Source organism: Desmodus rotundus, chromosome 6 (assembly GCF_022682495.2).
Source record: "Desmodus rotundus isolate HL8 chromosome 6, HLdesRot8A.1, whole genome shotgun sequence".
Classification (NCBI taxonomy): Eukaryota; Metazoa; Chordata; class Mammalia; order Chiroptera; family Phyllostomidae; genus Desmodus; species Desmodus rotundus.
This window is the reverse complement of record NC_071392.1, coordinates 116,218,758-116,236,061: the sequence shown is the minus strand read 5'-3', so window position 1 is coordinate 116,236,061 and position 17,304 is coordinate 116,218,758. Positions and strand designations below refer to the sequence as shown.

Below are 17,304 nucleotides of genomic sequence, written 5' to 3'. Positions count from 1 at the left end.
ATCCCCCCAAAACCTGCTCCACTCACAGACTTCCCCATTTCAGTTGATGGAAACCCCATTACACCAGGTAATTCAGCTAAAAATCTAGGAGTCATCTTGACTCCTCTCTCACCCCATATCCTTTCCATCAGGAAATTGTGTTTACTCAGCCCTAAAACGTATCCAAAGTCCGACCACTTCTCTCTGTCCCCACTGCCTAGATTCACCGACTCGCCGTCATTATTCCCAATTGCTGCAATTGGCTCCTCACTGATCTCCCCGCGTCTGTCTTTGCCTCTCTCATCCATTCCCCATACAGCCAGCAGAGGGTCCCTTTAAAACAAGAGTCAGATACAGTCCCTCTCTGCTCCAAACCTTGCAGTAGCTGCTCACCTCACTGAGCTTATCAGCCTGAGTCCTTACATGGCCCCTTTCTACCACTTCACCCCATCCCCTTTTCTCACCTTACATTCTCCCATGGGACTTACCATCTTCTAACATACTGCATGATGTACTTTCTGCTTCATTATCTATTTATTACATACTGCCTGTCTTAATCCCACCTCCTGCAATGTAAGCTTCGAAAGGGCAGTGACTTTTGTCTATTTACCTCACTGATATAACCTAAGCACCGAAAACAGAGTCTGGCACTTAGTGGGTGCTTAGTATTTGTCGAATGACTACATTATACAATAGCTAGTGTGGAATAGATGAAAGAAATAATGGAGAAGGATGAATGGATGGCAGGAGGCATAAGGGGAGGAAAAGAAAGGGGTATTTTAAGGTCCGTGGCTGCAGAGAAAATTCTTTGGTCCTGTCAGCTCTGACACCTTTCCCCATGATCTGCAGCTAACATGTCTAGGAACCACGATGTTTAGAAAAGCATTCCTTTGGGAAGGCAGCAATGCACTCCGGACAGTGAGGAGGGGTTCGTGAGAGAGTTCTGGACTCAGATCCAGGGCTCATCAATGTCTGTCACCCCCTGGCTGCTGAAAGACACAGTCTCTCATGTATTCGGGACATCATCAGATGCCAACACCAGGTTCCAGGGAAGGAGGAAGAGGCATCCCTTTACTTTATCTCCTCTGAGGGCTAGGGCTGAAATCCTTTCTTTTCTCCCCTCCAGTGCCAGGCACTCTCCTGCCCCTGCCCCTTCTTTCCTCAGGTAGGTCTTACGGTCATCAGAGCATGAGGCCAGGGCACCATGGTTCGCCGCATCCAGCCCACCCACACCAATGCCCCGGTCACCTCTACTAGCAATGCTACTCACAGGACCCTCACCCTGTATAAAGTGAGGGGCAGAGCAGGAGTACTGGGGGTCAGACCCCAGAGACCCCTCACATTGAAGATGAAAAAAAAAGAGAGAGAAAGTGTGTCTCCACATGATCTCCAACTTCTATCCAGCTGAAGTTCACCCAACCCTCTTAAACAGACACCTTTGGTGTTCCTGTTCTTAAAATTAGTTTGTCAGATGTACTGGACTTGGTAGGGTTTGAGGAGAAAGCTGCTTCCTTCTTCACACTGCTTTTCAGATAAGCTCTACCACGTCATCCCTCCAAATAGGTGATAATGTACCTATCATTAGGGTAGTTGAAATTACAATCTCTCCATCGGTAGTTCCCTCTCCCCCAGCTGGGACCAGGTTCAGTCGGGAAACCTGCATGAGGCTGAGTGATGGGGGGGCTTCTTGCCCATTTCCCACCTTGCTCTTCCATTCATTCTTCCTCTCACCACTGTCTCTGGCTTCCCCCAAGATTGAGGAAGAAGAAAGTGGGGAGGTTCCTACCCATTTTCCTTCCTCTCTTCCCCATTCAGTAACAGTGCTGTATTTGAACTCCCATCCCAGTGGTGGATGGGGAGTTCAAACCTAATTCTCTCAAGCATCATTTCTGTGCATTCCTCAGTGCTGTCCCCAGGGAACTCCAGGCTGCAGTTCCAAGCAGCCTGACAGCCCTCACTCCACAGTTGTCTGGGTGTGAGACAGTGAAAATTCCAGGAAATATGGTCACGCTTGCTGAGGACACTCTTAAACCCTTTGGTCAGCCTGAGGTGGATTAAACTCCTCTTCCCTCCCCTAAGCATTTCCACTGTCCATGTTCTAAAGAAATCCCACTCTAATGTCTCAAAGGATCAATCACCCAGCTCCCTCTATATGCTTTCGGTGTAGCCGCCAGGCTATGAGTGCAAAAGTAGTCTTTGGCCACCCCTTTTGCACATCTACGCAGACAAGTGATCCAGCTCCTGGGCTTGCAGAGATCCCCACATCCCTTGTTCTCAGCTTTGGAGCCTCAGCAATCGAAGCCTCATTTTGCCTCCTGTTTCAAAACCTTGCATGTAGTATTGACAATGTGCCAGACATGTTGGTATTTCATTGAATTCTCAAAAGCAGTGAATCAGTATTATTATGTTATTTTAGAGAGGGGGAAATAAGCCCCAGAGAGTCCACAACTTGCCCACATTCATGCCACCTCATAAGACCAAGACCAGAAGAGTTTATTTGCCCCACTCAGCAGCCTCCCCCTAACACTGTCCGTAACACCTCTCCCTCCTCCCCGCTCCCTCTCCCCGCCACCCCCACCACACACAGAGTTTAGATTCTGCCTAGATATTCTGAGGCTCTATCTCCCAAGTTCACTGCTACTTCTTGGAGAATCAATGAATCTGAAAGACTCACAGGAACCTGTCACTAATGGTCCCAGCTGCCTGTGATTTTAGGTCATTTACAGAACAGAGTGTGGGGGCCACTGCAGAAGCTCACTTTTGCCACCTGCTGATGCCCACACATTTGCCCGGCTCCATTTCTAGAAAAGCAATCAGGCCTCTCCTTCCCCTTCACCTTCCAAAGCGAATGTAAGCACGCCTCCGCCTCCTCGGTAGAACCGAATCCAGAACAACACTGAGAGCCCTGGAAACTGTAGGTCTGGACTTTCAGCCCTCCGACAAAGAGAAGGGCAGACGGGAGAATAAAGATGAACGCTGACCGTGACAACACCACTGTTGCTGTTCTTTTCGCTGGTATTTATTTGACTGCTGATGAGGTCGAATGCTTCCCCTTGGCTTATTTACTGTGTTTTCCATTTTCCCCTCTCACAGTAATCCAGTTCCCTCCCGGGCAGCTCTGCCCTTTATTAAAGCTGGTGCCCAAGATTTGTTGCCTTGAGGAGGGGGCTTGAGGAGTCCTAGCGAGAACAAAGGAGACCATCTGTTTGGGAGAGGGCTGAGGTTAGGAAAGTCCCTACAGATGGAAAAAAGGAGAACATCACCCCTTGTGATTGGTGGAGGGTGACAAGAAAAGGGGGGTGTTCGGGCTGGAGATGATGTGCTAGGGTCCTGGCACCCCCATGACCCTGAGGTACAAACTCTGGGGTGAAGCAAAGATCCCATGTATTTACAGATTTTAGAGCAGAAGAGACCGTGGCCTGGTTTCCTAGGGCATCCGAGAGGTCACAGGCCTCCCAAAGGGGCCGGCCGTGAGCCACCTGGCTTCTGAGCGGCAAATCATAACTAGTGGAGGAACTGAACATTTCGAGAACATGGGTGGCCATGGTTGACCCCAAGGAAGGTAATATCTGGGAGCCTTATAAAGGACCTTGACACCAATGAATTCTGAACCCTGTGGATGCCCGTGGTGGATGAGTAACCAAAATATTCACAATTCCTTACCCCCTCCCTGTACCCCCGCCCATTGCAATATGCTTGTGCAGCTCCTCCTATCGAGGGGTGAAGTCTGTTGCCCATCCCTTGAATCTGGTCTGCTCTGATGATATGCTTTGGCCAAAGAATGTGGCAGAAGTGACGTTGTACCTTGTGACAACTCCTGCTCTCTCTCAAAACTGCCCCTCTCATGGGAGCAAGCCCAGAGTAGCACCCTGAAGAATATAAGACCACATGGAGGAAAGCTAAGGTGGCCCAGGTGACAGTCAGTCCACTGCTGTAGCAGAGCTACCTAGCCAACCTGCCACTGAGGTCAAGTGCATGAGCCATCAGCAGATGTGAACAGAACCATGGAGCTGAGCCTGGATGAAACTATCACCCCACAGAATCATGAATTAAATAAATGGTTATTGTTTCAAGCCATCACATTTTGGGGGTGGTTGTTACACAGCAACGGCTGACTGATATAATGTCTGACCTAATAAAACAAATTAAATTAATTTTTAGTGGACCATGAAAATAAAAGAAATAGCTGAGATGAGCAGGTGATTCAGAAGTTCCCCTGGGAGGATGACCTCAAGGTCCTGAGGGTCTCATGAAACTTTTTAGGCCTGTTGTCGTTTTAAAGAGGCTCCTGTATACGGGTCTCCTCCACAGGAGAACAGTAAAGGGAGCCATGGGCTTTAGCAGCGGTGCCAATGCCAAGTGGTCCCAAAGTGCCAGACAGGGCGGGCCACACCTCAGCAGGCCCAGCGCAAAGTTTGCAGACTTCCTCATGACAGTACTCAGACCCAAGGCTGCCATCCTGCCCCAGAAAGAAACTTCAGTTTCCTCCGCACCCAGGACTATGTGGCGTAGGAGGCAGGGAGGGAATCGTTGAAAGCATGAGTTGTTTTTTCCTGGGAAAGACAGGGTTCACCTCAAAGAGAACGATGACAGCATCGGCAGTGCTTACTCCACCCATGCATGCAACCAATTTTTATTCTGTTTTACAGCCCAGGAAACTGAAGCACAAAGTGCCCGAATGATTGCAATGACCCGGTGAAGCCAAGGTTTGGACCCAGACAGTGTGGCTAAAGAAGCCACCAGAATCTGGAAGAGTCTGAGCTTGCTTTAACCGACTCAGAAACAAAAAGGCTCAGAGACGGCAAGTGGGTTTGAAAGGTCACGCAGCCTGGAAGAGGCAAACCCCACCCTTGACCCAAAGCCCGGCTGACCTGAGCTCATGCTATGACAGCTGTACTCATCTCCCTCCCAAGGGCTGAGGACAGACAGTCCATGGCAATGGATCACCAAAGTTTAACCAGTGATTACAGGAACCACTGCCCAGACACGAAAGCCGGAAGCCCCTCCACCAAGCTCTTTCCTCTTGCATCAGCAGCCTAATCATACTGTAGTCAACACACTTCCCCAAGCAGCCCTCGCCACGAGAAGACACAGCCTTGCCCACAGGCCCCACTTCAGATTCCAACCCGCATCAGAGAGCAAAAAGGCGGTCAGTCCCAAGGACCACAGGAGTCGCTGCGTGCCCCACATCATGTGCACCCCTCTCCACAGGGCCCACTCGCCTCCCTCCCAGCTACTGGTGTTGCTACTTGTCCTCTCAGGTGAGTGGGATCTGGGACAGAACAGAATATACCCCTGGCTGTTCCCAGAGAGGGGTACCAGGTGCTCTGCCATGCCTGGTGGGGCTCAAACCTGCCACGACAGAGTAGGAGGAGGGTGTTGAGATCTTCCTGACCCCAGCAGAGCATGTACCCAGTGTCCCAAGAAGCAGAACTTCCCAGGCAGCACAGTTCCAGTCAAGCTCCCAGGCTTTGGGCTCATGCCAGGTGGTTTCTAGCTTGGACACTTGGGAGTCCATGTCAGATGCCACCGCTCTTCTGCAAAACAAGACCTCTTATGAGACCTTTCTCTAGAGGTGTTGGGAGTATTAAACATAAAAATTGTGAGGAACAGCTCGGGGCTGTTGATGTAATCTGCAGGGCCCAGTGCAAAATGAAAACGCAAGTCCTTTCTTCAAAAAAGTGTTAAGAATTTTAGGGCAACAGCAAAGCTTTAACTCATGCATGGAGCCCTGCTAAGCATGGTGCCCCTGTGACTATGCACATCAAACATGCATGAGCCAGCCCCGGGCCAGCACGAGGCAAAGCTAGGCTCAAATCCCACCATCAATTGCTTTAAGTAACTTCTCTGTGAGCCTCAGGTTTCCTTCTCTGTAAAACAAGGCTGATCATAGGACCCACCTCATGACTTTGTTGGGAGGTTTCAATGAGATAATTACCTATAAGGACAGTTGACCCTTGACCAATGCAAGGGTTAGAGGTTCTGACTCCCCATGCATTTAAAAACCACAACTCTCCAAAACTTAACTAATAATAGTTTACTGTTGACCGGAAACCTTAGAAACAGTCAATTAACACAAATTTCGTGTTATATGTTTGATAAACTGTACGTTTGCAATAAAGTAAGCTAAAGAAAAGAAAATGTTATTAAGAAAATCATAAAGAGAAAATACATTTATAGTGCTCTATGTATTTATTGAAAAAAATCCACCTATAGGTGGACCCGCGCAGTTCAAACCTGTGTTGCTTCGGGGGTAAACTTGTACCTGGCACAACGTAAAGGTTTAATAACCATTGGCTATTGTACAGATCAGTGTGATTTAGCTCCAGAGTCCTGGGTAATGCTCAGCCTCTGAGCCCAGAACACTGTGATCCACTAGAGGAGAGGCTTGGCTCTCAGCAGGCTCATTCCATCTCTTGCTCAACAGGGCCCCTTGCCCCCAGGCCCTGTTGCCATCCAGATTCTGTTCATCATACCTTGGGTCCTCCAGGCTGGTCACCCCAGGGGGGACCCTGGTGGAACTCAGGTGTGGGGCCAGAGCTGGATGCTCCCTTGTTCTCTGGCTATGACCTGAGGCACTACTTCACCTTTCTGAGCTGGTTCCCTCGAATAAGGATAGCTAATATGTTTAGTATTTACCTTGTGCTGAGCCCTCCCCTTTCAATCAACTCTTGAAAGAAGGGATGTTGAAATCTCAGGCTACCGTGTGGATTTGTCTAGTTCTCCCTGCAGTTCTATTGGGTTTTGCTTTATATACTTTGAAGTTCGGGTCTAAAGTGCATAAATGTTTGAGATTGTATGTCTTCTTGATTAATTGACCCCTTTATCGTTATGAAGTGACATTCTTCCTAATGCTCCGAGGTCTACTTTATCTGATGTTACTGCAGCCACTCCAGCTTTCTTTTGATTAGTGCCAGCCTGCTTTATGTTTTTCTGTCATTTTTCTTTTAAGCTATTTGAACCTTTTATATTTAAAGTGCATCTCTTATAAGCAACAGAGAGTTGGGTCTCACTTTTTTATTCAATATGACAATCTCTAACTTTTACTTAGGATATTTAGACCATTTACATTTAAAGTGATATTTATATGTCCATTTGGGGGAATTGAATATTTTTATAATGCTATTTTCATCTCCTTTCGTGGCTGATTGGCTGTAACTTTATTTTGTAGTTTAGTGGTTTGGGGTTTATGTTATACATCTTTAGCGCCCTCTACCTTTCATCATAGTATTTCACACACAGTCATGCGTTGCTTAAGGACAGAGACTGAAAATGCATCTTAGGTGAATTTGTCATCGTGTGAGCACTTAGGGGCCATGATAAACAAAGCAACAAGAGATTAAGTCACGCACAAGGGAAAATGATGGATGAAGAGAGGCAATGAACCTGAGACGTGTGAGGCTGCTGCCAGAATAACACAATATACTGGTTTGTTTGTTTTTAAGCCTCACCCGAGGACATGTATCCATTGATTTTAGAAAGAGAGGAAGGAAGAGAGAGAAAAAAACATCAATTGGCTGCCTCTTGTACACACCCCTACTGGGGATCAAACCGACAACCTAGGTATGTGCCCTGACCAGGAATCGAACCAGCAACTTTGCAGTGAATGGAATGATGCTCCAATCAGCTGAGCCACATGGCCAGGGCACGACACTGTTTTAGAGAAAACTTCTATTTTGTAAGTAGAAAGAGTACTCTAACATAATGATAAAAAGTATATTATAGTAAGTATATAAACCAGTAACAGTCATTCATTATCATCATCAAGTGTTACATACTATACATACTTAAATATACTATGCTTCTATATGACTGGTTGTTCAATAGGTTCGTGTACACCAGTATCACCACAAACACAGGAGGAATATGTTGCTCTATGACTTTACCATGGCTACAATGTCACTAGATAGGAATTTTCAGCTCCTCCGTAATCTTATGGGGCCCCCATAGTACGTGCAGTCGTTAACCAAAACATCATTCGTTACGTGATGCGTGATTGTCATATAAGAACCTAACAGTACTATACTAACATTTCTCCCATCTCTGCCTTTGTTCTATTATTGTCTTAACTTTACCCATTCATGGGCTATAAGCCTCACAATCGAATGCTATAATTTTGGGACCTTGCTTTTCCAGTTTGTTAAGTGGGACCAAAGAACGTCTCTCTCAGGAGAGTGATCTGCCTTCTATAGTCTACCCATTGCCTTGTCGCTCCTGAGGTTTTCCAGTCTGGCTGGCGGGAACAGGCACTATTCTCAGCCTTGTGTTGAGTGATGGACACTGTTCTGTGCGTACAGGTGAGGAAACTACCTGAGGCCAGAAAAAGACCCACCAGGAAGGATCAGAGAGAGCAGATCTGACGAGCTCAGATAATGGTGTTTGGGGTGGGTGTTGCTGAACTTCTTGGAACTAGAGACACCGAGGATAAAAGGCATCCCTAGGATTAAATACAGGGCGTCACTGGGCTGTGAGGCAGTCCTTAGTGGCCAATAGCACATGCCTAGCAGAAAACAGGCAGAAAAAAACCCTAGAATTCTACAACCCTTCCCCACCTCCTTCCTCTTAGAAGAAATGTCTGCTTCATCTCCCTACTTCACCTCACTCACAACTGAGAGACATCATATATTGCAGGCTTCTGTCTTGGAATAAGACCAAGTGATTCTCAGGGCCTGATGAGAACACAAACCAAGGGAAACTCAGGACACAGAGCTGGTGACCTTATATTAAGCAGAACCCTAAGTCACCGGATCCGTGACACCTACTGAATGCGTGGTTCACTTCAGGTTTCTTCAATTCTCTGAGCACTAGTTTTTCTCATCTCAAAAACGGAGATAGTAAAATAGCACCCTTCTATGATGTTCATAACCTGGGTGTAGAAGAACTTCCACAGGTGGCCTCCACCCTCTTTCTCTGAGCCCAGTCTAAGGCCAAGTTCAAAGTTCAACTTATCCCCGTGATAGACCACTTCCCAATGCATCAGCAAGCACTGCTTCTGAAAAGTCACAGGAGGCGGGGAGGGCACTTAGGCTGGGCACCGCGGCATGTAAACTTTGGGGGCCATGTTTGAGGGTTAAGAGCACAGGGCTCCAGAAACAGCTTTGAAGTGTTTGGATTGAGGCTCTGGCACATTTGAGGGGGTGATGAATTAGTTTGCTAGAGATGCCATAAAAGTACCCCGGGCTGCTGGCTTAAACAAGAGAAATTTATTTGTTCATAGTTCTGCAAGCTAGAAGTCCAAGACGAAGGTGTCTGCAGGGCAGATTTCTCCTGAGGCCTGTCTCCTTGGCCTGTAGATGGCTGTGCTCTCCCCATGTCCTCACGTGATCTTTCTTCCCTCTGTGCGTGTTGGGGGTGGGGGGCGGGGGAACTAATCTATTGCTCTTATAGGGACACCAGTGATGTTGGATTAAGACCTACCCATGTGACCTCATTTTAACTTACTCACGTACTTACAGATTTTTGTCGCTAAATGCAGTCATATTCTGAGGTACAGGGGTTAGGACTTTCCACCATATGAATTGGGGGAGTTGGGGACGCCATTCAACACATAAACAGTGATCCTGAGCAAGTTCCCTAATCTTTGCGGGCACTCAGTGTCTTTTGTTCTAAAAGGGGGTAATGCTGCCCACCTGTCAGGAGTGTCGGGAGGAATAAATGCAATAGCACATGCAGTGCCTGGCACATCGTGAGCACTCAGGTGCCGCCTGCTATTTGTAAATTCTCCATTCAACGGCTCTGCGTTCTCCAGCCAGCCGCCTCATCTCTTTCACCTCCATCTCCAACATACTACCCCCCCCCCCCCCCCGCCGAGTGTATTGAGCAACTGTTCTTGGCCAGCTAATGACTAATTTCTGCTAAGCTTGCCTCTTAGGTCTCCAAGTCCTTCCTGCCCAGCTCAGGCCTTTCTTCCTCTGTTACAGGAGCCTCTGAGCAGAGCAATGGAAATGAGTGGCCGGTGCTGCAACCTCAGGGTCCCATGCTGGTGGCAGAAGGTGAAACACTCCTACTGAGGTGCACCGTGACTGGCTCCTGCATTGATACCGTGGTAAAATGGGTCAAGGTGAGCAATCAGACCCAGCAGGAAGTTTATAACTTCAAACATGGCTCCTTCCCTGGGGTGACACCCATGATCCAACAGACTGTGGAGCCACTTAATTGCGACTATTCCATCTACATCCATAATGTCATCAGGGAGCAGGCAGGAACCTACCACTGCGTGAGGTTTGATGGCGCACGTGGGCACTCAGATATGCAGCTGGATGAGGGCACGTCTGTGCTGGTGAAGGGTGAGTATCGGACTCTGCTCTGATCTGTTTCCCTACTTCAGTCGCGTTTATCCACAATCACGCTGTACACACAAAGATCTCAGTGGTACATGACAATTAGTGTATCTCACTCACACATTTGCAGGCAGCTGGGGTGGTTCTGTTCCACACGTCTCACTCCAGGGCCCAGAGTGGCCAAAGCACATTTTTCTCACAGAGATGTCAGAAGAGCAAAACGGCAAGTCCCAACACTCCTAACACATTTCAAGCTTTCTACTGGCATAATGTCTGCTAAGAGCCCATTGGTCAATGCAAGTCACACGGCTCAGCTCAAATACAATAGACAAAAACATGTACCCTGCCATCACGAGGCCATGGGAGGAGAGAGGAGTGGAGAACTGAGGCTGATCATTTACTTTACCTCACTCCCTAAGGAATCAATCATGTTATCTATAAGGTCATCAATGATGACCTGCTTACCCAAATCCTGGGTGTGCCATTCAATAGATGTGTGGTCTTACATCAGTCACTTCAGTTCTTTGTACTTCAAGTGCTTAGCTTGAAAAATAGCCAACGTAACTCCTACTTCAAGAGTCCTTCAGGGGGATGAAACAGAACAGATGTTTGTGAAACCCTCTGGAAACTGCTGACGTGGAGAGTGTGTGCGTGTGGGGTGTGGTGGGGTTGTTTCGTTTTAACGCGATGCAAGCATTTTAGGAAGACTTCTCTGACTCCTTTCAAGCTGTGGCTGCCGGTTCCTCTTAGTCTTGCGGTCCTCTAGGTTTCCAAACTCCAGGGGATTCTCTAGACCATCTCCACCACCAGACTGACCTTATTCAGGGCAGGGCATTTGTGTGTCTTCCCGAGCTTCATTTCCCCCAGTTCTAGCATCTGCACAAATTCAGTACTGAGAACTTCTTTACTGAGTGAATGAACTACTGAGTAATGAAGGAACATAGGAGGGACTGGGTGAGTGAAGACGTCAGGGAAGGGGAAGGGAGGGACAATAGGAGGGAGGAAATGAGTGGACAATGGAAGGAGAAAGAGAATAAAACAAGGACCTCTCTTTGGCTTCAGGAGCTGGAGACCTACAGCCAAGCCTCTGGATCATCCAGCCCCAGGAGCTGGTGTTGGCCACCACTGGAGACACTGTCTTCCTGAACTGCACAGTGGTAGGAGATGGCCCTTCCGGACCCATCAGGTGGTTTCGGGGGACTGGTTTGAGCCGGGAAGCCATTTACAACTTTGAGGGCATCTCCCAGCCCAACGTGACTGCGGTCCAGGCCTCCAACAGTGATTTCAGCATTCTTTTGCACGGTGTCTCCACTGACTATGCAGGCACCTACTACTGTGTAAAGTTTCAGAGGAAACTCAACAGACAATACCTGTCCGGACAGGGAACCAGGCTGGGAGTGAAAGGTGAGACAGGTGGCCTAAGAGGTGTTAAGGGGAAGTGGGAGGTTATCCACAAGAAACTTTTCACCATGCCCCAGACAATCCAGCTCTTTTCAGCTGCTGTGCCTCTACATAAGCTGTTCCCTCGGCCTGGAATGTTTTCTCATTTTCTATTTGAACTCCTACTCATCCTTCAAAGCCCAGCATAAATAGCCCCTACCCTGAAAACTCCTTTTACCAGAAAGAGTTAATTTCTCCCCATCCTGGGTCCCAGAGATCCTCGTATAGTTAACGATTCAGCAAACATCCAGCACATGCCTGTTGACTGCTCTGCACTGCACTTGGTGCTATGGATACTGCAATGAAACAGACATTGTTTCTGCCCCAGAGATGCTCGAGCATGAAGGTCTAACTAGTCCTTCATGGTTACAAGGTTTGACTTCATGTGACCATGAAGGTTACAAGAATTCAAATCCCACCCTAGGTAGAAACTGGCAGGCTCATCTGGGTGACCCCAGCTCCAAGCACAGGGCTCAGAACGTGATGGGACACAAAGAAAAGTGGAATTCAAGACCACCTCTCTCCCTTGCAGCAAAGCCCACTTCTCCCCAAAAGACAGAAGTCAGCGATCAACCTGTAGCAAGGAGATTTCTGCCAGGTGAGTGTACCTGCCTCCAATGGAGTTAACCAGTCCCCCACAGGCAAAGGGGGAGGGGGGCAAAGAAGGCTTAGCCGTGGGAAGGGAGTGGTCCCTTGTAGGGCCCATCTTCCACCAACAAAGTTCCTAGGGCTCCATCTCAACTGCAGAACCACGAACCCAGAGAATCTTGTTAAAGCTCAATTGGAGAAACACAGTGCTGTTCAGTGGGCAGTCTTGCCTGAGAGGTAGTGGGCTCCCCGCGATTCCTTGTAAGATTACACTGAAAGTCTGTGTGGAACAGTGCTGGAGCGAGTGGTCCTATAGCTTCCGGGATTGAGCCCCTTTCTCTCTGTGAGATTGTAGACAGGTGGCCTCACTCCTTCACTCTCTGGTGTCCTCCTCTGTGAACTGCGGGGAGGGGAGGGCTGGAGATAAGGAATGGCAAGCCTACCTGGCAGGGTTACATGTGGATCCAATGAGTCACATGCGCTGAGTGCCCAGAACCGGGCCTGTCACCTCACCTGTTAGCACTTGGAAGCACTTGACAACTGGGGGGAACTGGGAATAGAGGTGGCCAGGTTGTCTTCCATGATGCTCAGTGCTGTTCCTGCCATTCTTAGGAGCCCATCACTTCTTTGACTCATGTGGCCCAGAGCAAATCACTTCCCCACTCTAGGTCTATATGCAAACTGCATTGCTATCCTACCTTGCGAGATTAGTTTGAGGGTTATATTATGCAATCAGGAAGGGCTTAGCTTGGGGCCTGGGGCAGAGGAGCTGAGCAGCCAATACACGAAAGCAGTTTTCTGCTATAACAGATCTTTGGATAATGTTGTATCCATCATTTCTTTACAACGCTGATGAAATGCCATAGGAACTTCACTCGTTTATATCAATTAGCCAATGGTAAAATTGGTTTCATTACACATATTACATGTTTTGCTTAAAGTCAAAGAACCTATTGGTGACGTTGAGTGAGGAGTTACTGTGTTGTCAGAGGTCAGGGATGCTATCAAGATGATTAAAGGTACAGGTAGGGCCTGGGACAAAGGGAAGGAGGACTTGCATCTCCTCTCCCAGGATAGAAGGAATATGGTCCCAAAGGTTATAGGGCAGCTGAGCCCAACCGCACCCACAAGGAGCGCTAAGGTGTGGGCTGTTGAGGGCTTACCTGGGGCCCTTCCTGAACTCTCCTTTGTGTCCCCCAGACCTCCTGTCTTTGCTCACAATTGTGGTCCTGGGACTGAAGGCCGTGACCTTGGCTGTACTCCTGCTGGCCCTGGCTGCCTGCTGGAAAAGAAGCCCTAGGCAAGAAACCCCATGCCCAGCAAAGCTGTGCTCATCTTAGCAGGGGGCATGGAACACGGGTGAGGGGTGAGCTCCAGAGTGGTCCTCTGAATCGGAGAGGGGCCAGGGCTCCCCAACCATTCCTCTGCCTTCAGATGTCCCCCAGGACTCATGACAAACTCCAGAACGCCCACACCTGGTTTCGGTTCACATGGTGAAATACCCCTCTTGGCACAGGGCTCCTCTCCGATGTGCCTTTCTTTTTCTTCTCAGCCTGTTCAGTACCTCCTTGTCCTTCAAGGCCTTGTCCAGGTCTCTCCTCGAGGCCCTTGCTCCTGCTGCAGTCCCTCCCGAAGGGCCCTCCCCTCTCTTCCCAACTCCACATTTTCACAACCTTGAAGATCTGACTCAGACTTCCCAGAAGGTAGCCCTGAGCGTTTCTGAGCTCACCCAGCCACACTGCCTGTGCCCTCCATTCACATCCCTCTTTCCCATTTCCTGCCTTTTTTTATTCCCCACTGTGTCTGGCTGGAATGGCTGTAATAGCTAGAATGCAAGTTTGCCAGCTTAACAAAACTCGTAAATAACAGCGGTTTAAACCAAAACAAAGTTGGTTTCTTTAGTAATATCCAACCATAAGCAGACCAGGCAAAACAGCTACTCCCTGGTATCAGAGAAGGGATTCTTTGATCATGTCCCTCCCAGGTCCACATCCCAGGCAGCAAGACCAGGGAAAAGGCAATGAAGGGTAGCATGACACATCCTTCAAGGACACAGCTAGGAATTTGCTCACATTACCTCTAATTGGCTGGAATGTGTCACATGGGCATACCTTGCTGCAAGGAAGACTGGGAAATGTAGTCTTTATTCTGGCAGTAATGTCCCCAGCTGAGAATTTTTACTAGAGAAACAAAGGGGACTATCAGTAGATACTGGAACCAGTAATTTCCACCTCGATACCTCAGTGGCATAGACGCAGCCTCTTCCTTGCTCTGTGCAACACCTGAATTCAATTCCCAGCTGGAACAGTCCTTCTGCGTCACCTCTTGCAGCAGGGCAGCACAATGGAGTGCAGTCATTCTCAGGAGGAGGGGATTTTGCCATCCAGGGGCATTGGGCAATGTCTAGAGACATTTTTGACTGTCATGAATTGGGGGTGCCATCACCATCTAGCAGTTAGAGGTGAGGGGTGCTGCTGCACATATTAGTATAATGCACAGGGCAGCCCCCACAGCAGAGTTGTCTGGCCCAAAGTATCAGCCGTGTCCAGGTTGTGAAGCCCCGGTGTAAGGGGAAGCATGCATTCCCTGGGGTCACACACACCGACTGCTAATCCTGAAGCCCCCACCCCTCCCTGAGCGCCCTTAGTGACTAATCAGTCACTTCACCTCTTGAAAGGTGGAGGATAACCTATAGACTTCTCTGTGCTGTATAAGAACCAACTTAATTCAGCATTTGCTGAGGACTTACTGTGCGTTGTGTTCACTGGGCACACTCAGGACGTGTGAGCCCCCTTTCCTTTTCTATCTGCGTGCAAACATTTATTGGTACTTACTATGTGGGGAAGTGGGTTAGTCTAGAAGTTTTTCATCGTAACAACAGAAATGTAGTTTGGACAAGCCTAAGACAACGAGGACATTAATCGAGTCTAAGAATCATCGAATTTCCAGACACCAGAAAGCACAGACACAGTTGGCTAAATAATATCTCACACACAGACACGCACCCCCCCCCCCCCGCAAAGATGTCCATGTCCTAATTCCTGGAATCTGCGAATGTTACCTTATATGGAAAAAAAGGACTTTGCACCTTTTCTTGGCACTTTATAAATGGCACTTTATGCACATATGTATATCAGTCCCAAACTTGCTGTTTGGGCTCAACATTGGAGATGTGATTAAGGATCTTGAGATGCACCTGGCTGCTGTGGCTCAGTGGATTGAGCACCAGCCTGCAAACCAAAGGGTCGCAGGTTCGACTCCCAGTCAGGGCACATGCCTGGGTTGCAGGTTAGGTCCCCCATTGGCAACTACACATTGATGTTGCTCTCCCTCTCTTTCTCCCTCCCTTTCCCTCTCTCTAAAGATAAATAAATAAAATCTTTTACAAAAGAATTTTTAAAAAAGATCTTGAGATGCAGCAGTTGTCCTGGATTACCCAGGTAGCCCCTAAATGGAATCACAAGTGTCCTGATGAGGTAGAGTCACAGGGAGACTTGACACAGAAGAAGAGAAGGAAGCAATGTGACCTCAAAGGCAGGCAGCCACGAGTTAAAGAAGGCCAGCAGCCCGCAGACACTGGGGGAAGTGAGGAACAGATCCCCCAGGGCCTCCGGAGGGAGCATGGCCCGCTGACACCTGGATTCCAGCCCCGCAGTACTGATTTCAGACTTCGGGTCTCCAGACCCATGACAGAATAAATGTCTGTTGTTTTAAACCACCAGGTTTGCAACAATTTATTACAGCCTAGCCATAGGAAACTAACAGCGGGAAGTGTGGAACTAGGCCTCCCGAAAAGCCGGAGGTGGTTCTCTGTTTGCCTCTGAAAACCTCCTGACCTTGCAGGGCCCTTCATGACTAGGTCCCTGCCACCCAACCCACCTCTTCTCCTACCACTCACCCATCTGGTCCCTGTCACCCACCCCATCTCTTCTCCCACCACCACCTCTTAAAACGACTCCTCTCCAGCAGCCACCTGGGCCTTGACCACACCACATCCCCTATCTCATCCAAATCTCTGCCTGACGGCTCCCTTCCAGAGGCCTGGCCAGACCACTACATCCAAAATGACGTCTCCACCATCCCTTTTCCCTCATACAGCTTAAGTTTCCTTCACAGCACTTCCTGCCACCTGAAATAAATGTGTGCGTTTCTTGATGACCATTAGTTGTCCCCACTAGATTTGAGCTCACTGAGGGCAGGAACCTAACTTTCACCATTGCAGCCCCTTTCATTCCATCATGAGAGGTGGTTGAAGGCTGACGGTGTGCCAGGGACTAATCAGCGTGCTGAGCATAAAGTGGGAAAGTCAGCTCTCTCAGAGTTTCCTTCCTAATAGGGGAAGACAAAGAGCGAATAAATGTACATAAATAGTATTCATATGGATAGATAAGATGTCACGTGGACAGATAAATAAAATGTCACCTCGTAGTAGGGACGAGGGAATAATAAGGCGGGGGGTGGCGTGGCATAGAAGGTGCCAGAGTTAGCTAGAGGTGAGGCTGTTTTATTTAGGATGGTCAGAAGAGGCCTCAGTGATAAAGTGACATTCGCCTGAGACCCGAAGGGCGTGAGGGAGAGAATCTTGCAGATATGTGGCAGAAGAGCTTAATAAGCATAAGGAGCAGCAAGTGCAAAGGCCCTGAGGCCGGAGTATGCTTACCAGGGCACAGGAACTGCAAGCACCAAGCAGGATGTTTGGCACTCGTGAACCCCTGTAAACATCTGAGGGGGTACACAGGGTAGAGGTGAAGTTCATGCTCTTGGGAATCGGACTGCACAGGCTCAGATACCAATTCTACTCATTGCTGGGGGTGAGTTTGATTCTCCCAGGGTATTTTGGTTTTCTTATGTACAAACTATTAATAACACTAGCACCTCCCTTCTGAAGTGGTTCTGAGGCTAAACGCCTCAGTGCGTATTGAGCACTAACTGTGCCCGGCGCGTGGGAGGCGCTAAGTGATTGCTGCTAGGTGTTGACAGAACAAACTGCAGTTGCCACCCACAGGCAACAGGGAGG

The 17,304-nt window shown here is 48.6% G+C and overlaps 1 protein-coding gene across 2 annotated transcripts; it reads left to right on the top strand.

Annotated features, from left to right (window-relative positions):
• The first annotated feature begins 5,051 nt into the window (after positions 1 to 5,051).
• Positions 5,052 to 16,404, top strand: SIRPB2 (signal regulatory protein beta 2). 2 transcript variants are annotated; one of them, XM_024559234.3, is made up of 5 exons: positions 5,052 to 5,240; positions 9,900 to 10,265; positions 11,322 to 11,663; positions 12,232 to 12,297; positions 13,488 to 16,404. In XM_024559234.3, the coding sequence occupies exons 1-5, from the start codon at positions 5,171 to 5,173 to the stop codon at positions 13,625 to 13,627; spliced, it is 984 nt and encodes a 327-aa protein (XP_024415002.3). In that variant the 5' UTR covers positions 5,052 to 5,170; the 3' UTR covers positions 13,628 to 16,404. The 2 variants fall into 2 exon arrangements, with proteins under 2 accessions (XP_024415002.3, XP_053782836.1); XM_053926861.1 differs by having other exon boundaries at positions 12,124 to 12,297.
• The last annotated feature ends 900 nt before the right edge of the window (positions 16,405 to 17,304 follow it).